The sequence below is a fragment of the Bactrocera latifrons genome, unplaced genomic scaffold, assembly GCF_001853355.1.
Source record: "Bactrocera latifrons isolate USDA-ARS-PBARC rearing strain unplaced genomic scaffold, ASM185335v1 scaffold_47, whole genome shotgun sequence".
Lineage (NCBI taxonomy): Eukaryota > Metazoa > Arthropoda > Insecta > Diptera > Tephritidae > Bactrocera > Bactrocera latifrons.
Window position 1 is genome coordinate 1,059,993 of NW_017537123.1, and position 22,897 is coordinate 1,082,889.

General features: G+C 36.0%; 4 protein-coding genes across 4 annotated transcripts in view; 2 read left to right on the forward strand and 2 right to left on the reverse strand.

The window, feature by feature from the left end:
- Positions 1-2,844: 2,844 nt before the first annotated feature.
- On the reverse strand, positions 2,845-10,063 carry LOC108973292 (SRSF protein kinase 3). The gene is made up of 3 exons (XM_018940479.1): positions 8,894-10,063; positions 6,085-7,140; positions 2,845-6,017 (listed from the first exon to the last, which is right to left on the reverse strand). Exons 1-3 carry the CDS (start codon positions 9,552-9,554, stop codon positions 5,089-5,091), a joined length of 2,646 nt encoding a protein of 881 aa, XP_018796024.1. The 5' UTR covers positions 9,555-10,063; the 3' UTR covers positions 2,845-5,088.
- A 1,157-nt stretch (positions 10,064-11,220) lies between these two features.
- On the forward strand, positions 11,221-16,229 carry LOC108973236 (DNA replication factor Cdt1). Its single transcript, XM_018940323.1, has 3 exons — positions 11,221-12,184; positions 12,457-13,142; positions 14,128-16,229. Exons 1-3 carry the CDS (start codon positions 12,104-12,106, stop codon positions 15,620-15,622), a joined length of 2,262 nt encoding a protein of 753 aa, XP_018795868.1. The 5' UTR covers positions 11,221-12,103; the 3' UTR covers positions 15,623-16,229.
- A 67-nt stretch (positions 16,230-16,296) lies between these two features.
- Positions 16,297-22,897, forward strand: part of LOC108973235 (mismatch repair endonuclease PMS2) — a 7,453-nt gene continuing 852 nt past the window's right edge. The window contains exons 1-7 of the mRNA XM_018940322.1: positions 16,297-17,131; positions 17,208-17,367; positions 17,422-17,565; positions 17,640-18,205; positions 18,260-18,908; positions 18,979-19,656; positions 19,727-19,977. Coding sequence (XP_018795867.1) covers positions 17,033-17,131; positions 17,208-17,367; positions 17,422-17,565; positions 17,640-18,205; positions 18,260-18,908; positions 18,979-19,656; positions 19,727-19,977 — 2,547 coding nt within the window. The 5' untranslated portion in view covers positions 16,297-17,032. The remainder of the gene's footprint in view (positions 17,132-17,207; positions 17,368-17,421; positions 17,566-17,639; positions 18,206-18,259; positions 18,909-18,978; positions 19,657-19,726; positions 19,978-22,897) is intronic.
- LOC108973237 (solute carrier family 2, facilitated glucose transporter member 1-like) lies at positions 20,073-22,499 on the reverse strand. Its single transcript, XM_018940324.1, has 7 exons — positions 22,261-22,499; positions 22,088-22,192; positions 21,841-22,001; positions 21,008-21,602; positions 20,604-20,816; positions 20,439-20,541; positions 20,073-20,379 (listed from the first exon to the last, which is right to left on the reverse strand). The coding sequence occupies exons 1-7, from the start codon at positions 22,369-22,371 to the stop codon at positions 20,117-20,119; spliced, it is 1,551 nt and encodes a 516-aa protein (XP_018795869.1). The 5' UTR covers positions 22,372-22,499; the 3' UTR covers positions 20,073-20,116.

The window sequence follows — 22,897 nt, forward strand, 5'->3', positions numbered from 1 at the left end:
TTCTTGCTTTTTACTTGGATATTTATATTTTTTGTTATTTTTACTTTTTATAAGCATGGTTTTCCTAGAGTTATCTAATTTATTCAATTATTATTTAACTACTTACTTCGTTCTGTTTACTTTCTTACGATGCTTACTTGGATAAAGAGATGTCATTTTCTAATTAAATGCTTGGAAGGTTGCTACATTTGCCGTTATACCTTTTTATACCTTCACTTGCTATTTTAAATGTCTTTTTCTTTTGTAACAATGGACCGTTATTACATTTGATATATTAAACCATCTTAACACCTAAGTTGCTTTACATAAATATGTAAGTATGTATGTAAATATTAATTGGGGAACCGCAGTTAAGATACTCTATGCGATTGTAAAGTAACATCTTCTAATACCACTTAAAGCATTTGTTGCGATTATCCGTTACGTTTCAAGTTGAATTCGCTGCGTCGCTCGCAGATACGCAGTTAAATACATTAACAAAGTCAAAAGAATCGAGTATATTTTTGGTTTTCGATTGCTGATTTTCTTATTTTTCTTGTATTAAAGTGGCTGTGCAGTTGTGTTGGTGTATTCAAATTAAATTCGTAAGGCCACTTGGCTAATACATACAAATGCAATGCTTACATACGAATATACATAATTATCATCGTTTATTTTTAACCGTTATGAGAACGAAACGTCGCTTTGGTCAAACGAACCAATATATTGTATCAACTCGCTAAAAATTGTGGGTAATATTGGCTTGCATTTGCAATGCTTCTGATTAAAAATATACAAAAATTGACGATCTTAATCGCTTCGGTGCAATRTCTTGAGGAAGAGTGAGGTTCCGAAATGTACGCTACGTGTATGTTGAGGAAGTTCTCCAGACATAACCTCAAACTGGTAGAAAAAACACAAATTGGAATAGAGCTCAAATGTATATAATACAAATAGATATGTTTGTGTATCGCCACGTAGTTATTGTATTCAAGGGTGACTATACTTTTAGTTTATTATGAAACTAGGTCCTGGGAAAAATACRTACAGAAGGAGCCAAGTACTCCAGCTTATTAATTGTGTATGCAATCTTTGTTTTGTTTTGTGTTTGGGTCCTTATGGAAATATTTGATTTTTAAAAGTATTTTTCGAACTGAAACTTAATTGCAGCAAAAAAAATATATATTTTGTTCAAGTTGGTTTACCGATTTCGGAATTTGAATTCCAGTATTTTTATGTATGTATATTTATGCACATGTTTACTTTTGGCGTCTGCTATTATGTTTTATTCGTTATTATTAGTGTTTTGATTTTGCTTTAAAGACTCTTTGTGGTCCTTACCCTTTTAAAACCGTGAATGATTGTTTTTGATACTTCGTTAGATTTCCTCAATACGCTATGTTTCTTAGTTAATTAAGAAGTAGAAATGGCATTATTATCCAAATCTACTAAGAATCTACATATTATATATATTTTTTGTTTCCACGCATCAAAACAGTTTCAATTTTATTTCTATTTTATTCATGTTTGCTTATGTTAGTATACATATGTATATGTATGTATGTTAGATCGATTTYAAACTACGCCGAAGAACTGCTAGCAATATTTTTCATTCAGGTTACACAAGGGTTAAAGAAACGGAATTCTGGAAGGAAGTTAGAAAATATGCTAAAATTCTATTTCTTGCTACTTTACTAATTCAGGAGTAGCTTTCTAAGGAAAAGTCGAAAGTGACAGTCTTAAATTTAAGTTGTTATTGTTCGGTAGCTCTTTCAATGCAATTTCTCTATAGATATACGTTTTTGAGTGCCTATTTAGAAAGCAAAACCTAAATTCATATGGCTTTTTGGCTTCTTGTGTTGCGATTCTGTTTTTGTTTAATTTTTCCACATCGAAGCATCTCATATATTTGCTCCCTTTGTAAATTGAGCACCTCTCAACTGGATTTGGCAAAGAAAGTAGAATTCAGATAGTAAAAGAGGCTTAGCTCGGGTCCGAAGCGAATATTGTTGGCATTCATTTGGAAATAATTAGCAGCACCTGACTTCGGAATCATTATCAGTTGCCATATAATTAACTACTTGTATAGATGTATTCTTATTTATATTTCTTCTTCTTACTAATGTTTTACATTAGGGTGCGCACCATTTTACAAATTATATGGATTTGAATTGATGTCGTGATACATATGTATATATATATATATTTATTCATCGCACAACTGTTTTCATCAAAGAGTTAACAACTACACACAAATCTGGTGATTTACATTTGTTCAGCAGCCCTCCGGCAACGCTTTCGACGTTTGCCCATTGGACATTTTTTCGTTTATAATTCAACACTAACACTAAATAACACTACGACATATCATAATTACATATGTATGTATGATTGTTTACTTTTTTATTTCGCATTGATGTACATATATTTATGGATGCATTTCCGGCCCATTTTGCCCTACGATTGCAAGTATTTATTTTTTGCGAATATATTTGCTTTGTATGTTTTTATTATTTAAAATACCGTTAACATTTTTTACATTGTAATCTCAAAGTCGTCATGTTTTACCTCTCATTTTCAACAAATTTGTATACGCTCACATGAGTGACTACAGACACCTGCCATTTTATGAATTCTGCGCTAAGGTTTGAGGCGTTTCGCTTAGTTATAGTTTATGCAATTTCTTCAAACGGCCAGTTTGAACTCTAAATTCAATGAATCCAAAACTGTTCCTGTTTACTGACATTATTTATATCAAATTAAAATACATACATACATATATAAATCATTCTGCATTTAATATTAAAGTACATTTTAAATAAAGTAATTTATATAAAGCTTACGTTTAACAGTTAATAGTTTTCCGTTTCCTGTTGTTTTAGTTCAGAATATGCACTTGAATATAGAACGACCCTTAGCTTCGTACATTTTCACTCACTAAGATTTAACTCGAGTTACCCAAAAAAAAAAAATAAAGCGGAAGAATTTTGCGTAAAAAATCCAGTTAAGGTGATCAAATTTGATCAAAAAAAAACGTTCGGTGTATTTGCACTACATAATTTTCATGATTCGTATCTTGTAGAATTATTATTAACAAGTTACATGATTTTCAACTTCCGTTGTTGTTGTTGTAGCGGCAGATTTCTGCCGAGTTGACAGTCCTTGGCCGGATAAAGACTTTTCAACTTCTCATTTACTGGAATTGTTAATACATTCCAAACCAAAATTCTAGTACATTTTGTCTCCAGATTACCTTCAGATTTATTGAATTTAGTATCACGATTTGGAGAATTATTACAATTACCAAAACAAATGTCATACTTCGAACTAAAAAGTAATACATTTTCGAAACTCACTGCAAATTTTACATTTTTGTATGATCTAGAGCTGTCCATTTTAACCAAAAACTTGTTTGCTATATCTAAAAAATTTTTCTCTAGAGCTTTTTTCCGATTTTACAAAATGTATTTATTTCTTAGTACATTATATTTTAAATGTTTTACTTGCAAATGAAGATATAGTGGCTGAAAACCAACGAATTGTAATTTTCTTTTTTTTCAGACATGAAAAGATAAATCGGGAAACAGCTAGGTTTAGCCTTTCATTTGTAGTCGGTATTTTCTTTTAATTTCATCATTTTTTGGTCCTTTTTTAGCACACTTGAGTTAAAAGAATCCACCTAGTCCTCGGAAATGATCGTATCGTTCATCATTAAATTGCTCTTCGTTTTTGAAACAAGTTTCCAATTGATAATATCGATAACAATTTTGCTTATTTTGTAAAATAGACATTTATTGTTAAATGATTTTCAACTCCTAATGAATCTTATTAAAAAGCCAATTGCAATTTTTGAAGCCAAAAGGAATGCTTTTCTCACAAAAACGTGAACAACAATGGAAATAAGAGCGCTTGGATAAAGAACAATTAGCACACAATTTCAATAAAACAAAGATTAAATAAAAAAAAATGTACGTCAAAAATAATATTTCATTGATTTATATAACGATTTATATGCATATCAATTATCTATCGAACAACGTATTTCTCTGCGTCAAAGCTTTTTTTATAGAATGAATATCGTGTTTAATTAAAATCCGAAATTGCCTATAAATCTCCAACCACTCTTCTAAGAAAGTATTAATAATTTGCAAAATAATAGCAAATCGTCTTAAATTAAATAAGATAGAAAGTGTTTACTTCTGTTTCTGGTTTCCGTTTCATAAGTAAAATAATTATGTATAGTATATATAGAAGCGAATTGCACAGTAATAAAAACATTATAATGATAAATACAAATAAAAACTAAAGAGGACATGCTTTTTGATTTATTTTCTTCTACGTAATTTCTTGTTGTTATGCTGCTGTGATTCATTTCTTTCTGCTATTGTGCTCGTTCTGCTGCATTGGCTACTGCGTCAACACCGCCTACGAAACGTCCTTATTACTCCTGTGCATCGTTTGCTAATTTACGCCTCTTTCATATTGTTTGTAATATTTTAAATTATTATTATTGTTATTAGTGTTTTTGTTTTAATAAATATTCAATCCAAATCTAAACGTCTATCAATAATGGCGCGTGTGCGCCAACGCCAACACCACCACACGACGCCGCTTGCCGCGCCCACGCCAACGGCAATGCCAAAGTGCGCGCTCACGTTGGCGTCGCCGTCGCGCACGCAGTAGCCAACGTCACTTGCGCTGAAACATGCGCCGGAGCGTGTTGCGCCAGCACAGAGTTTGGCCAACTGCCGAAGCAGCTGCCGACGACGAGGGTGTCACTGCACCGCCCGACACCGAACGCGTGGTGCGCTTATGCGACAGTAATGGCAATGGCAGCGAAGTGGTTTTTGTGGCCGCCAATGGTTTGCGTTGCGACGTGCACTGTACCACATCCAGTTCGCCCATGGCTGCTACCGCCAACATACCACTTCCAGCATTGCGGGAAGTTAGGTGCGTGGAATGCATCACATTTGACGGTGATGGTGATGGCGACAGGGACAGTGACAATAGTGTTGCAGATGGCGTTAGCGGCGAGGGCAATGCCGGCTCTGGTGGTGGTGGTGTTACGCTTGGTGCTGGCGCATGCGCGCAACAGCAAATCATTGTATTTTATCTCAGCCACGGATGCTTCAGGCAATCCGCGGCCGTTGCACGCTTCGTCCGATCAAATACCAACATTGGTATGAGAAAATCGGCAAAGGCCTCTGCATCGTCGCGTGGCCATTCGTACTTTTCCGATAGTACGTCCACCAAACCCCATGGCTTCAAGCCGGTGATGTTGCGCAGCTCACCTTTGCGGTTGAATGCTTGCGATGCATACGCCCCGCGTAGAATTATATTATGAGGTATCGGACCTAATAATTCGATAATATGTGCAATATGATCCTCATCGCGTGAGTAATTCTCGCCCGAATGGGGCTCGAATAGGTAGTCGCCGGTGGCCAACTCAAAAGCCATACATGCAGTACTCCAAATATCCGCTGATGTATCATAGCCTGCACCAAGTATTACTTCTAACGAGCGATACTGACGAGTTTGTATGTCCTCAGTGAAGTGTTTGTCTACCCAACAGGCATTGCCTAAATCAGCGATTTTAACATCGAACTTACACGGTTCCAGAGCGGGGTCCTTCCGAGGGATTTGCTTTACAGCCGGATTTGAAGCTAATGCAGGCGCATATATTACCGGCTCGGATTTGGATTGCTGTGGGGCAGCTGCTGTCACTGTGCAATTAACAATTTTCTCATTATTATTGGCATTTTGTTTAATGTGAGGTGTAAGATTCGTATTCGACGCATTAGTATTATTGTTGTTCTTTATGTTGTTGTTTTGCCTTTTCGATGCCTTTGCGGTGGCATTTTTAGTCGCTGCGTTTTTCTTGCTTGCTGATTGTCCTTTGAGGGTCGGCGAAGAGCTACCTGAGTCATTCAACTCGTCTTTAATGGTGTGACTATCACTGCTCGATGATGATTTGTTATCATTTTGCTGTTGTTGGTTTTCTTTTTCCTTTTGATGTTGTTGCTGATGCCCTGAGTTTTCTTCAATAAAAAAAAAAAACATTTCATAAAAAAAAGATAATAAATACAAATTAAGTGTAATGCTCACTCTTATTTTTCTTCTTTTTTTTCTTTTTCTCGCCAGGAATGCTGTTTGTGATGACTTGTTCGATTGCATTGTGGACAGCCGTTTGCTTATGCTGTTTTCGTGGTGAATTCGTATTTGAGTTGTTGCTGACGCGCCCTAGCACCTGTTCCTCTTCATCGTCGTCATCTGCATCGCCATCTGCGTCATTGTCCTCTGCAATGACATCTTGTTCTGCATCTTCGTCATCGCCATCTTCATCATCTTCGTGACCGTCGTCTGGGTCAGTCACATCGCCATTAACCAATTTACCGCCTTTCAAGCGCGCATGCTGCTCATTGTTGCCATCACCAAAGCCATCATTGGCCAACAAGGTTCCACCATCAGCCGCTACTGGCGCTACACCGCCCTCCGGTACGCCACCGCCACTCTGTTCCAGATAGTCCCATTGCTTTTTAAACAACTCCAATCGTTTTTTTGCCTTTTTCTTTAGTTTCTTTTTCTTGTTTTTACTCATCTTGCCGGTAATTTGCGGTTCCCGATATTCTTTGGGAGCTCGACTAACAAACGATGGAAACATTTTATAATTCATGACATACAATTCGGTAGCTTCGTTAGCCAACGAGCGCACATACTGTTCATCGACACAAAGCAGCACATTCTCTGGCTTAATGTCGGTGTGAATAATCTTGCAACAGGAGTGTAAGTAGTCCAGACCCTCCAAAACTTGACGTGTGATCGACTTTACGTTTTCAATGGGTATGCCGCGGTAATTGGATTTACGTATAAGTTTTAGCAAATTGTCGCCAAGCACCTCGAACACCATGCAAATGTGTGTGCCATTTACGCCAGTGATCTTGAAGTCATCTAGCAGCTGCACAGTCTTCTGGCGACGCGGATTGCTTGGTTCCGAATCGCGCACCGATTTGAGTATCTTAATTTCGTCTTTAGCCGTCTCGGCAAAATGATGAGCTGATTTTACAATTTTTATGGCCACGTAACGTTTCTCCTGCAAATCCCAACACAGCCATACGGTGGAGAAATGGCCCCATCCTAATTTTCGTACAACATGATAACGCCCTATAAAATGCATAGAAAATGGAAAAAATGTCAACATTTAATATTTTCTTTATTTTTCTCTTATGTAAAAATTATATATTATAGCTATTATACCCGCCCAAGGTGAAGCCCTCAAAAACATTGTATTATTTTACGTTACAACATAGTTTTGGGGCGACAAAAATCATTTTCATTCCTCCCTTTTATGTTTCTTATTTGATTGTTCTAAAGCAACAAACAATATCTGACGGTATAAAAATCACGGCAAATAATAATGTATGTGTATACGTATTGATTTGTTTATAGAAAATAACCAGCTTTGTTTTATTACACCAAACACAGATGCACCCATACTATCATCATATGATTCACAAGCTAAAAAACAAAAAACAACGCAAACACTTGAATGCACCTATTAAATAGACAAGATCATAGAAACTAGTGCTATCCGGCAGTAAATTCATTCCGTTGTAATCGGCTTTACATTCTTTCAAAAAATTCTAGACAGCAAGCACTACTACTGCGGCACCAATAAATATATTCATGCCATACCCGGTCCCAGCATATTCTATTTATCCATTTTAATTGTATATATGTTATACTATTTAATTTTTTGTTGCAGTTGTGGTTGTATGAACAAGTACATGTATATTAGAGAATATACTTATATATCCAATGAGACAGGGCTGATTTGTGGCAGCTCATTTCAATGTCACTTCGCGAATATAGTAGTACAATGGACTCATCACCATCCACTTCAGTTCTCCCGCGCTCTAGGCGAAATACAACCGTCGCTCGACTGTATGTGGTCTCGTTCAAGTGGTCTTAATGGTGCGGTTTTATTGGCTTGCCACCAACGACCGACCAATATACTACACTGGACAGAGAACAAAATGAACTATAGTTGTTTTTGAGAAATTGCACAAATTTTATTAACTCAAATTGCAATTTTCAAATTTTTGTCTGATAGCGTTATTCGATTGATTATTGTGTTGGAGTGGAAAATCATTATCAAATTTCTTTGACTTCTAGTAGCATTTAATGTTTTTTTATATAAAATCTTTTCGTGCTTTTATAAACTTAATCTTTGTCTATTAGCAAAAACTTGCTAATTATTTAATATCCCACAAAACCGTGAAGTCTTTTCGGTGTTTAGTCATGGAATAGTATGCACGGAAGCGATATCTATTAATAAATTGTTTACTCACAAAACAGCCGTTTTTACGACAGTCGGTCGACGAAACTGCAACTTAAACGTGTTTTTACCTGATCAAGGATTGAAAACTGATTAAGTCGACTACGAAATGCGTTCCAAGTAAAAACTAAATGAAATATATGTAGATATACAAATATGTATATACGTATGAAATACTAAAATGAAAATATGCAAAATAATAACAATAAATATAAAGTATGCGGGTATACAACGAGGAAAAAATAAACATGAATACATTTTATTGATGTTTTTGCACTTCCTTGTTGCTTTTCGGCCTAATCACAAAAACAATGATAATATGTTAGGATGAAACCAAACCAACTACTACTCACTGAAAAAAAAAACGTGCACATGCCAGGAATGAGCCTCTGAGAAGGCGTGTTAACTAAATATAAACGAACTCCTAAATTGATATTTCTTGGCTCACTTAACTTAAAGAAAAACAAACATGCATATTACAAACATTTGTATGCAGTATTTGTTGCTACATAATACTGATAACACTTGAAAAACCTTTCGTGTATTTAGCAATTCTTTGTTAGTATTCCTAACATTTACCTTGAAACAAGTCGCCAATATTCACAGGATGATAACCCCCTTTGCAGTAGTCTTCCTTTAATTCTTGCTCCTCATTTTCACTATTCAATTCAGAGTCTTCCGAATCATTCGATGAACTGCGTGGCGGGTATTGGTATTGTTGCTGTTGCTGAATCTGAGGATCGTCATATTGATGCTGTTGTGCATTCTGAAACTGTTGCTGCACATGGAAATTGTTAATACATTTTTGCTGTTGCTGGTGTTGCTGCTGCGGCAACAACTGCTGCTGATAGTTAGACGAGTACTTTTTACCTCCTCCACTAGCGCCACCGCCACCACTGGCGTTATTCACCGAACTTCTCAGGTGTGAACTTTCATCTAAATTATTGGTAGACAATGTAGCTGACGTATTAGTTGCTAGTGAACCTGTGCCACTTGTGGATGGGGCTCCACTAAATGATTTAGACATTTTCGCAGTGATTTCACCTTCAGGCGAAATAGGAGATGTTGGTGGAGCTCCACTTGCGTTGCTATTATTAGAATTTCCCGGTGTCTGACCAACACCACTACCGGAACCACCAGCCACGCCATTCTGTTTACCACGCTTCTTGTTGGGCTTATGCCGTTTCTTCTTGGCTTGTATAGCCAGAACTCGCCTGTTGACGTCAGCTTTTGTGTTCATTTCAATGGTCTTTAACCTAGCCGCCGCTACTTTGGCCGTAAAGACAGCTGGTGTTTTTGCTACCCTTACTTGAGATGCTGCAAAATGAAAGCGAACTGTTTTTGGTCAATATCGCTCCAGCTGCTACAAATATGCTAAATGGATAATAGTTCTTTTTCTCAATCAGTTTTAATGTTTTGAGAAAACGTCTGCGTCTATCGAAATATTGAATTTTTGTCTTCGTATCGTATTTTTCTTTCTTTATTTCAGCCACACCACTTCCTTGGTCGCACTATAGAAATTGTTGAAAAAGAAAAGTTGGTAAGATTTTTTCTTCGTTATAAATTTGGCTAGGTTCGTCTCTTCTTTTAGAAGTACGTCCACCGCCTACTCGAAAATTCATTCAAAGATTTTTCACTGTGACAATTTTTCACAAATTTCCTAGCTTGAAAATTAAACTATCAAAATTTTTACTAAACTTGAAAAGATTTTCTCCGCTCAAGTTTTTTTCGTGGTAGAAAAAGAAATTAAACAAAAAACGCAACGAACAAAATTTTATATAGAACTTCTAATTAGATCAATCATTCTATCTTTTTCTAACCCAAATACAAACTACCCAAATTTTGATCTACAACATAGTCTATTTCGTTTTCGCAAATTCGATAGCCATACGTTTGCGAATGTCGTCAACCGACAAGTATGTCAAAGAACTTGCATTGCCAACTACATTCGTCTGTGTTTTTGCAATGTTTCGCATATTTTTTTCAATACAACTGTTACTATCATTAGGAAGCTTCCATTTGTAACAATTGTGAAATATTCTGATCTTTCTAATAACTACACTTACATTTCTTAGGAAATGCGATGAAAGAAAAACCAATCAAAACTTTGCTCCATCTAGAACTCTTTCCACTTATTACAGAGAATGTTCTCTATTTCTCACCCAGGTTCATTTAAACATGTGGTTGGAATCGCTGCTTTACCATCAGAGTTGCATTTTAATAGAAAATTTCATAAGCAATACGCGTTATTCACTAAGTGTCAGAAAAAAAAATTGTTTGTAGCATTTTTTAATTGATAATTATATAGAAAACGACATATAAATGTGATAAATATGATATATTCATATATACAGCGCTGTAGTGAAACATATAGCAAGTGCAAGAATGTATGTATATGCTCATTAGTGTGTGAATAATTTGTTATTAAATGAATTTGATTTCTATTTGTGCAGAGAACGTATAATTCACAAAATTCGCAAAATTATATTCATATCAATTGATATGGTTGCATGTAAACGTATAAAAATATAAGCAAAAGAGCAACATACATCTGTAAAAGCAATTCATATTTCTGAGCATAATTTTCATTCAATGATCAGCACTGTTCACTCATCTATTTTTAAATTTCTCCTTCCGAGCCAAAATTGGTGAAATCCAGTAATAGGATTTCGTTAGCTCTTGACAGTTCACACTCCTATCTGCAATTGAACCTTCTCTATATTATACGATCTCTAATTTGTGTTTGAACCACTAACACTTCGAACGGTATATAATTGTATTTTTGAAAAATTTTAAGCTTTTTACATTGTATCCGATCATAATATATTCAACTTTGACTAGAAAAAATTGGTAATAAACAAACGTTCTGGTAACTATGGCATAGTGGGGAATATAATAAAAGCAACTCAGACTCAATACTTTAATATTTGGCGATAAAGTGCAAGTTTTACAAACACTCTGTGCAAACAAAGATCGTTGTTATTTGCTTTTACTAAGTTTACTTTTAGAAGTTGTGCGATGAAAGTTATGTTTAATGATCCAATATTGTATAGACTCAATTAAAATATATTTATGCTTTATTAGTTAGTGGCAGATGCGTAATATTTTGTAGGATCGTTTTTAATTTTTTTTTTTGTTTTTTTTTGTTTTTGTTTTTTGCACACATTGAATAGAAACCGAACGAAAAAATGAGAGAGTCCAACATAACTTAATAAAACAGCTGATATCAAATTGACATTTCGTGCGAATAGATTGCGATAGAGTGAAACGGCATGTAGCCGAGAATAGTGTAGCACCAAATGAATCTGGTAAAAAATTTCCCAAAACAAAAGCGCGCGAAGGGGAAGAAATTGCGCGCCAAATACTACTACTAGCATAGCAGTTTATTAAAGTTCATTTAGCAGCAAATAACGAAGTTTTCTAAACGGACGCACTTATCTAATAATGTTCGGTAGTATAGTTATTGCAAAAGTAATAGGATAATAATTTAAATTTAATAAGAGCGTTGTATGCCCTTTTGAATGACTACGAGTGACATGCATCATACACACACACATGCTTACAATATGTGTGCACATTGGTAAAGAGTGGTGTTCGCTTCATTCTGTGAATGCTTTTGGAGGGAAAATTCATGTCAGTCGGAATTTGAGCGGGATAAAGTAAAGACGTGTGTGGCGTGAACTTGTTAAAGACCATTGATAAGAAGACGTGCATTTTTTTGTGAAATTATAATAATTGCAAGATTGCAAGGATATTAAATACAAAATAAAATAACTATCAAAATACATAATGTCACAGCCATCAATTGCTTCATTTTTTAATACGCGTAAGCGAGTCGCTACGGATGAAGTGACTGCTATTAAAAGTCGGGTAAGTAGTAGTAAAGGACTAATATTTGTTTTTGTGAATGTATTTAACTGCGAAAGTGACAATATCCTTTGGCGTGCTTAAGTGGATCGTCAGACGAACATTTTGCATGTAAAGGCATTTCACCCTTAAAATTGCACTCTTATACGTATGCTAGTACATACGTGGGTGCGTGTATGTATGTGTGTGATGTAATTAAACATGCTCTTAAAGATAAATATGCTCTTCGATGACGATGGAATCGGCATTAATTTAACAAATTTTACATTTTACAGCGACTAACAGATGACAATGCATCGGCTGTCCCTTCTCCTACTCCCACTGTAGCGGGAATCCAAAATGATGACGATATCACCGCTATTAAAGCAGCTGCAATGGGTATACGGACTCGATCCGGACGTACGATTAAGCGTACTGGTATTCAACCCACAGCCGAAGTGCCGCTTAAAAAGCAGAATAAATTGGAACAGATCCCATTACAACAACAAAAACTAGTACAATTTATCAAAAAGGGACCAATGTCCCCAAGGAAAAAGGCAACACCAATTAATGAAATACAAAAGAAGAATGAAGAAACACCAAGCGCTAATACAGCCATAAAGATAGCAAATGCCTTTGCGTCTAAGGACAATGCAACAAATGTACTACGAGGGCTCAAAACTCCAACCAAACAAATTATAAAAGGCTCTGGTGTTACACCTCTAAAGCACGATGACTTGAAGGGTCTCGTACGGAAGGAATTAAATTTCGATGAAGTAAAGACGAAATTGTCGCGCAGCGCCAAATTGCAGGAATTAAAAGCTTCTCTATCGCGCATTCAAGATCTTGAAAAGACGCGCAAAGCCCAAGAAGACCGTAATCGTCGTTTACGTGACGGTCAAAGCGTCTCGCCATTAAAGAAAACAACTGCCCTTGTTCAGCTTAGGGAATTCGATACGATTGAATTGGAAGTATTGACTAGGTAAGTTTCAAAACACTGACCAATCCAACCTATTTTTGATATTATATAACTTCATTGAATCGAGTTCCCCAATTTCACATACTGTATGCGGCCTACAACGATAACCCGATAAACTATTGAGGTCATATAAGTTTTTTTTTTTATATGTATATAGTATATATTTCAACTGCTCTCACTGGTATAGAAGACTGGCGAGTGTTAAACTGCTGTCACTGCATTTACCAACGGTCTGATGGTCATTCAGTTAGCTATGTAATTCATGGCGTTACTCTACGTCATTGTCAAACATTTAAATTTTTTGTTCTCTTCCTAGTAGCTTGCATGCTTCTTTTGCTTAGCGTTGCAGTTGGAAGCAAATAAAGCAGAAACACTCTTGTTTACATTCTTGCAATACTGCCTGGCTATTACATGCTAGTGTATACATAAATGCATACCCAAAGTATATCAAGAATCTTTTTATTTCCTCTTATATGACTTTGACTTTACTTATCTCTTTCACATTCCAATGCTCAATTTTTTGTTGTTTTTTTTAGATTGTTTTATCCTTGTATTAAGGGTTGTTTTTGTAACGGTCGGTTACAATTTCTTCAAAAGTGAAGTCAGGTAGCAAAGAATGAATTGTGAAAGGAAATTTGTTTTGATACTACATAGATACACATCCATAAATAAAATTTATCTGGTACAGTACAGCAGACCCCATGTAATAAAAGGAGGCATCTGAATATTCCTGTATGATGAAATATGAAAATGTTGGCCTTTGTATAGATAGATGCATTAATCTTACGTCTTTTGCTTCAATTTTTAATCTTTGAATCAATCTTTTCGCCGTTGTATCTACATATGTTATATGTTACCTATGAGTTTCTTGAGTTTTATAAAATATCTCATATATTATTTATGAATAGTGGATATTTTACGAATTATGTTTTATTTATTTCTTTCACTTGAAATTCTCCTGCAAGTTATACTTTTGTTTTTATTGCAGTCCGGCAAAAACATTCAAGACCCCCACCAAAATACCACCACCAACACCAGATAAAAATGAACTTATGTCACCACGTCATACAGATGTGTCGAAACGCATCCTCTTCAGCCCTGCAAAGCAGGGTTCGCCGGCAAAAGTTGTGGTGCCACCTGCTTACCAGCGTTTTATGAACCTTGCCGAGTCAAGCAAAGCTGGCCAGTTGCCATTGCCATTTAAATATCGTAATCTTATAGAAGTATTCAAGGGAGTGGACTCTGTGTGCGCTATGTTCCACAATCGCAAGGAATGCATTACGTTTAAAAAATTGAAACCGGCCGTGCAAAGGATGCTGCGTAAAAATTTCACAGAAACCCATTTGGCACAAATTAAACATTTGTATCCAGATGCATTTATTTTTTCTCAAATGAAAATGCGCAATTATGGTTCCGTATCAAAGGCTGACTATTTCCAATTAGTTATTTGTCCAAATGTTGACGGCAACCCGTTGGAAAAAGTAAAGAGTCGTATTTTAGAGGAAAATGATGTTGCCGATAATATTTTGAAAGCGGCTCAAACATGCGTAATGAATCCGCAAGTTATGACTGAGCGTTTGCAACGTTTTACAAATACTATGTTACAACGCGTTTTAAATGAACACGAAAAGTTCTTGCAAACACTTGATCCGCCGATCCGCATACCTAAGTCAAAAGTGACGCGTTGGCATCCGGATTTCGAACTAGAAAACTGCCCAGAAATTGAATGCGCTCATTTACCGCAGCCACCGAACGTGGAGAAGTATTCTTCGGCGCGCGATATATTGTCTACAGCACGTAATCTTTTCAACTGTGCAACACCAATGGAGCGAGCGCTAGAACGTTACGAAGCTAAGATGGAAGCAACACGAGTGGCAGAAGAGAATGCAAATAATGCCTCTAAAGTCACCTCTACGACTGACACAAAAGGCGACACACATGAAAGTAAAGATCGTCTGGCGACATCTATCAAATCCGGAGCTCTGGCTACAGTGACCACGGAAACTTCTACAATCAAAGTAACTCCTGCACCCGCTGAGGCTTGCCAAAACACAATGGGCACTGGAAATGATGTCACTTCTAATTTATTGAAAGGTGTGCCTAAATCGTTGCTAGAGAAAATACGCGCCAAGCAAGCGGCCAAAGCGTTAGATGCTATGACAAGGCGACCCTCACAAGATCAGGAAGCCACTATGTACTCACGCCTTCCAGAGTTGGCACGTCATCTACGTAACGTTTTCATTACCGAGCGCAAAGGTGTGCTAATGCTAGAAATCGTCATAAAAAAGATTCAAAATAGTTATCGTGCTTGTTTAACGGCACAAGAATTGGAGGCTCATTTAAAGCTTATGGCCAAAGTGGTACCTGCATGGGTGTCCTTTCACGAGGTACGTAAGACAATGTACCTTAAAATAGCACGTGAAATGGAATTGAAAAAAGTTATTGCCAAACTCGAAGAAGTAGCAAATGAAAAGAGCAAATAATTTGAAATGAAAATATATTTTTTTATATAATAAAATTTTGTTACATTTTTAAGCAGACACAAAGTTATGTACTCTTAATTTATTTAATATTATGAGTTTTCTATATAACATAAAATTATGCAAATTACTGAAAAGTTTTTGTTCAATTTATAATTCAATTTATATATATGTTTTTGTAAATTTATAATTCCTCAAAGTTAATTGTCCTAAGAGTTATTTAAAATTTCCATCATGATTTTGTCTCTTTGTATTGCCTCATTAAAAAAATATATTTTTATCTTTAGATTTAAATCTGAAAACAAAGGATAGTTTAAATGTCACAATATTTTACTTTCATGTAATAAGTTCTCCAATATTCATAAAAGATTACATATTCTCATATTGCATGGAAACAAAGTGATGCCAAGATTTGTGGAAACAATATGTAGTCACTGAATAGTTAATTGTAAGCATTTTCATTTCCCAAGTGATACTCATGTAACCGTTATATATTCATTACATCACCTTACTTTTCTTTCGTAAAACTAACATCAATGTCTACATTTGTTATAATTAATAAAAATTATGTAAGTGATTCCAAATAAAGACTAATAATTAAAACTTTTAACAAGTAGTTTTAGAAAATGCTACCGTGTTGGCCCAGTATTAGTTCGATTCGCTGTTATGAAAAACTGACTAGTTGGGTTGATTAATTATATAATGCAAAAACTGGTGAACCTGCACTAATTTTAGGGATAAGAAATTCATCAGCTTATCCAAAGGTTTTAGTCTATAGGACCAAAGAAAGTAATAAAAAGAAAGTTTAACGACGGCTGCACCGAAGCTGTAATACCCTTCACAGTCGGTCAGTGCATGGCAGCTGTGTACTTCATATTCGATGTGAACAATTTTGTACCGTTGCCTCGGGCAATAAATAACAAATGCCAAATTGTGAAGATATGTAGGTTTTGATCGATCAGGATGTATGGCAGCTATATGCTATATCAGTCCGATCTGAGAAATTTTTTCAGATATCATTTAGTGTTGAGCAAAGATATGTCCAAATGTTCGTGAAGATATCTCTTCAATTGAAAAGTAAATTTAATCGTTCAGTTTGTATATCAGCTACATACATACATACATAAGTATATGCTATAGTGGAGTGGACGGAAATGGATAGGTAGAAATAATTTATATATTTATTTTATAAGGTCTCGGACGTTTCCATGGGTCTGTTACAAACTGCGTGACAAATTTAAAATACCATCGTCAGGGTATATTATTTATCATCTGGCAATTTTTTGCTGTCAAATGTCAAAATTTATTTTGGCGCTTCCGTTCGTTACTATGTTTTATCGCAAAGAATGCAGAAATTAATTTTTTATTTTTATTGTGCATGTTTATATTGTGTTGTTATTGATTATATATAAAATGGCAGATGAAATTATAATACATGAACCAACAAAAGCTGAGTGTGGAGAAATTAAAGCTATTGCTAAGGACACTGTGCATAGGATTTGCTCTGGGCAGGTATTGTTTATAGTACTTTAAATAAAACACCTATAAACGCCGTTAAATAATGTAAATTAAAATGATTGCCTGTTAGGTTGTGCTTACTCTGGCGGTGGCTGTGAAAGAGCTTGTCGAAAACTCCATCGACGCCGGTGCATCGCTCATTGAAGTTAAACTTCGGGAACAAGGTTTAGAATCGTTAGAAGTTAGTGATAATGGTTGCGGAGTTCGTGAAAGTGATCTCGAAGCTATGAGTAAGGAATGTCGATTTTGAGCTGAAATTGATATTGATACCGTTCTAATTGCAGCCGCCAAATACCATACATCGAAGATCAAAGACTTTGTTGATTTGCAAAATGTTGAAACGTTTGGATTCCGCGGGGAAGCACTTAGTTCCCTTTGTGCTTTGTCTGACTTGTTAGTGCTCACAAGACATTCCACGAAAGATGTTGGTGGGTCATATTAATGCTATTACCATAATGAACAACTTTAATTATACTTTGAGTTGGTTTTTATATATGTGTAGGTGTACGCCTGGAACTCGATCATGAGGGTAAAATTAAAAAGCGCACCCCTTGCGCTCGCGGTGTTGGCACCACGGTTACATTAACAAATTTATTTGTGACGTTACCTGTGAGGCGTCGCGATTTTACGCGTAACGTTCGCAAAGAGTTCAACAAAATGTGTCAAATTTTACAGGCATACTGTTTAGTAGCGCGAGGTGTTCGTATAATTTGTACCAATCAGAATGCGAAAGGTGCTAAAATGGTAGTTATGCAAACACATGGAAGTCAAGATGTTCTAGCAAATGTCGGTGCAGTTTTCGGAAATCGTCAAGCATCCGAGCTTTTGCCTTTAAAGTCGATCTTCTGTGTGGACCAGGCTTTAACCGAAGAAGGCTTACATGCAAAATTACAGTCAGAATTTGGAACGGATGATAATTTGCAAATTACACGAGAAGATTTGGAGCAATTAAAATCCTCACGTTTTAAGTTGGAAGGCTATGTATCCAGCTGCAATCATGGTGCCGGCCGATCATCCAAAGATCGCCAATATTTTTATATAAACTCGAGACCCTGTGATCCAAAAAGTGTAAGATTTTCCATCACCTCCACCGTCAAATATAACTTGCATTACTTTTTTCAGATATCAAAAATTGTGAATGAAACTTATCATCGCTACAATAGTCATCAATATCCATTTATATTTTTAAACATCGTTACTTCTCGGTCGGACGTGGATGTAAATCTAACTCCAGATAAACGGCAGTTATTGATTCACAATGAAAAAATATTGATAATAGCAATCAAAAAGGCATTGCTGAGTACCTACGCCAACTTACCATCTACATATAAACTTCAAAACTCTACTGTAGTTAGTATGTTGGGAAATGGTCGAGAAAGTGCGCAGAATGAAAATGTTGAAGATAAAGTAACCACTGAAGAACCTCTCGAGAATATGCCAATTAGCAGTTCACAACGTTTTATGGATGTATTGTCGCAATGGAAGAAAACTGGCGATACAGTAGGCACAGCCCCACAGGTCTCTAAAAAGCGTAAATATCCAGACGAGGTAGAAGTGCGTACGTTAAAATTAAAGAAAATACATGAGTATTTAGATAGAGAAAATCCAAGACATTCTGATATGCCTAAAGAATTCAGAGTGCAGTCTGAGAGTGATGATGACGAAACTAGTCAACCAGCTAAGGCAAATGTCTCAAATGTGGTATTGAATGAACAGAAATCATTTGACAATAGTATACTTGATTTACAACGTCTAAACAAAGAATCTCTAGGTCTGAAACGAAAACTAAAAAAATCAAGGATTTATTTTCTATTTATTAGTTAAAATATTTTTTCCTTTAGAATTCGACTCACTGACTGAGAAGACTGTGGAGCGCCTGGATTGTGAAGTTTTATCTAACAAGCCGGAATTATTTTTGCATTCAGACGTTCCGGTTGAAGTTGATAATTTGATGGATTCGATGAATAAAAATAACGAAGATGAAGATGTGACGTGTTCTCAATTGTCTGCTACAAAAACTGTAGTGTTAGATGAGAGTGTAATAGATGCTGAATCTACTAGCAAGTACTACTCTACTGGAGTTATGCGTATTACGCTCCCAGAAATCGAGCGAAATATTAAAGCTGAGGAAAAGTTAAAGGCTGAAATTAAACAGTCTAATAAAGCCAAGCTAGAGCGCTTACGCTTCAAAAGTGAAATTCAGCCCAGCCAAAATCTAAAGGCAGAAGAGGAATTACAACGTGAAATTAGCAAGGATACTTTTGCCAAAATGGAAGTTTTAGGTCAATTTAATTTAGGTTTCATCATTGTGAAATTGGATACGGATCTTTTTATCATCGATCAACACGCCACTGACGAGAAATATAACTTCGAGGTGTTGCAACGAACAACGGTTATGCAATCACAACCACTGGCTATACCGCAGCCACTCGAACTGACGGCGGCCAATGAGATGCTATTGCTAGATCACCTGCCAGTGTTTGAAAAAAACGGCTTCAAATTTGAAATCAATGAAAGTGGTAAATAGGTTTGATCATATCAGAGTAGGAAAGAGTAAGTAGTCAGATTTCTTTGTAAATTTTGATGCAGCGCCGTCTACTAAGAGAGTTAAATTACTGCGTAAACCCTCCAGCCAGCGTTGGGAATTCGGCAAGGAGGATATTGACGAGTTACTCTTCATGCTTCAGGATGCTCCTCCAGGAATTGTGTGCCGACCATCACGAATACGCGACATGTTTGCATCGCGAGCATGTCGTAAATCGGTAATGATTGGTATGGCCTTAAAACGTGCTACGATGAAGAAATTAGTTACGCACATGGGAGAGATTGAACAACCTTGGGTAAGTCCAATTCAAAACCAAATGTCAACGTTAAATAAATTAATTTGATATATGCTATAACATAAGTATAATAAAAAAAATAATAAGAAACACTCTTAATGCATATGCCCTAAAGAGTTTAAATAATATTAAGTTGAAATTATTTGTCTTCATGTATATTCGATTTAAAACCATTCGCCACCAATTGTACAACCTGAGATGGGTCACGACCTTTAGTTTCCGGTAAATAGCGTTTGGTCAGTAAGAAAAGCAAAATGCAGACCAAGGAGAAAGGTATGAACACCAAAGAGCCCCATACTTCTTGTAGTGTTGGAAAGAGCATGCCCACGGTGAAATTACATACCCAAGAGGAAAGACTTCCAAGAGACATGGCAGCTGGGCGTGGAGCCACTTCGAAAAGTTCTGTCAAAATTAAAAGTAAGCTAATATGTATATGTTTAATGACATGAATAATTGCTTACCAGATCCAATGAAGAATGGTATGGGACCTAAACCAAACTGGTAGAAGAAAATATAAAGAAATATGCAAGCGATGCAGCCCATTGCAAACCAAGAGACATAGTCCTGAAACGAAAAAAGATAAGTTAGAAAAGTCATTCAATTGAACAAGAAGATCTAGTACTCACAATAAAATAGAGTAACACTGCAAATGCCATCAAAAAGACGCCACTAAAAAACGTTGAGAACAGAAAAAGTGGACGACGATTGAAGCGTGCCATTAAATATGGCCCGAATAATGATATTGCCAAATTAAGGCTACCAGCAGCTAAATTAGTCCACTCGGCAGCAGTTGCAGATAACCCAGCTTTCAGAAAAATAGACACCGAATAGTAGAAAATCTGGAAAATTTAGTATGTCACCAAATAAATATAATTGATGTACAAAGCAACTTATAAAGGGAACCAAATTAATAATTTTTACTTAAGTCCATTTAATTCCCCAAATGTTCGAACAAAGTAAAATAAATGCCAAATGTAGACGTTTCTTCATTCTCTTTATAAATGTTACTGTTTATGAACACTTTACTCACAGCGTTAATACCGGATAATTGTTGTCCGCCTTGATAAGCACAAACGATGATCAATGGTAAGCGAAGCTTAGGATCGCTAAGAATGGCCTTGTAACTGCTGACCTGATTTTTAGCATTCGCTTCAGCTTCCATCTCCAAAATCTCTCTATTAATCGCATTTTCACCAACTTTTCCACGTAACTTTTCCAGTTGTTGTCGCGCGGTAACCTTATCACCTTTCATAATGTATAACCATTTGGGACTTTCTAGATAGTAGTTCATAGGTGCATAACATATTAACACTAGCACAATATAAAGGCTGATCGCGATGTGCCATTGATCAGCATTACCGAAGACGCTTCGTAAACTAAATACTTGTGCTATCACAACGCCGGCGGTTAGGCCCATTGGACAGAAGACACCTAAAACACCGCGCATTGATAGTGGTGCCACCTCTGACAGGTACATGGGCAAACATGCCGTTGTTAAACCTGATGCTAGGCCTGCCAGAAAACGTGCAATAATAAGCGCTTCCACCGAACGGAGCATGCGACAGGTGTAGAATAGTATAGCGGAGATGATGAAGATCACACCGCAGTAGAGAAAACTGCTACGCCTAAAAAAAGTATAGGGATTAAAATTAATACACTTTTATTACTTTTGTGTAAGGTAACTTTTATTTTAGGCTATTACACAAAAGGACAAGAATATAAAATCGAATGAATATGGTAACTGCATAAAATCAGTTATGCGTTTAATAATTAAACAAAATTTAAAATCTGAGTTGAAATTCTGATGTTCGTTAACATAAATATTTTTTTGTTTTAGTACATTATTTTAGACATGAACGTTACCTTCCGAAACGGTTGGCCACTTTTGCTCCTGTAAGAGATCCTATTGCGCCGCCAACTAAGAAAATCGAAACAATCGTTGACCATAGAATGTTGATACCCATTTCTCCCAACTCCCAGTCATATCGTTCTATCAGTGTCTGATTACACCAATCGCGCATAAACTGCAAAAGTATTTTCGTATTTAAAAGTTGTAGAAATAAAGAAAGATTCGTTATTTAGAAACAAATTCATTTGCTGGTGAACTAACCTCTGCAGGACTATTCATAACACCAATGCAATATCCTGCAGGAATTGCTGAACCTATGGTTGCACCATATCCAACAAAGGCCAGCTGCTTGCTCCATAGCCCCGCCTGAAATTCACATAGATCAGCAACATTAAATAGAGCGCCCAAGTAAACATGATAACACTAAACAAAACCTTATCCTGTTGTTGATCGACCAGGCGTTCTTCCTCATTTGGCTTTATCGCCTGCTTATTTCCCGGCGCAGCGATTTTGTAGGTCCCTTCTTCACACAGTGACGCGCTCATTTTGTGTGACTTTGTTCGTGACGAACAAAGATTTTTATTTATTTCGCAGTTGTGGGTGCTATCAGCTAACTCTATGAGACTTATTAGCTTAATCTGTGATTTACTATTTCGTACATGCAATTGGCATTAGATTAGCCTTTCTCGCTTTTTTATCCATTTGAGATAAATGCTGAAGTGCTCATTTGATAACGTGGGCTTTTTAATTGTGAAAGTTGGATACCATTGAATTTGACGTGGGGCTTTTAAGTCATATTGATAAGACAATTTCATTCTCGCCAAATAGCGGGCTCCGAGATTGTTGGATGTGTAAATATTTAATATTTAAATATTCTACAAATATATACATATTTTTATCTACAACTATATACCTATTAAAAAATTGCCCAAAGACAATGACAATGGAATTTCACTGAGAGTTATTATTAGACATAATATTTAAATTATAATATTATATACCTGTCTCTTATACACATCTAGATGTGTATAAGAGACCGATTTAAAACCATTCGCCACCAATTGTACAACC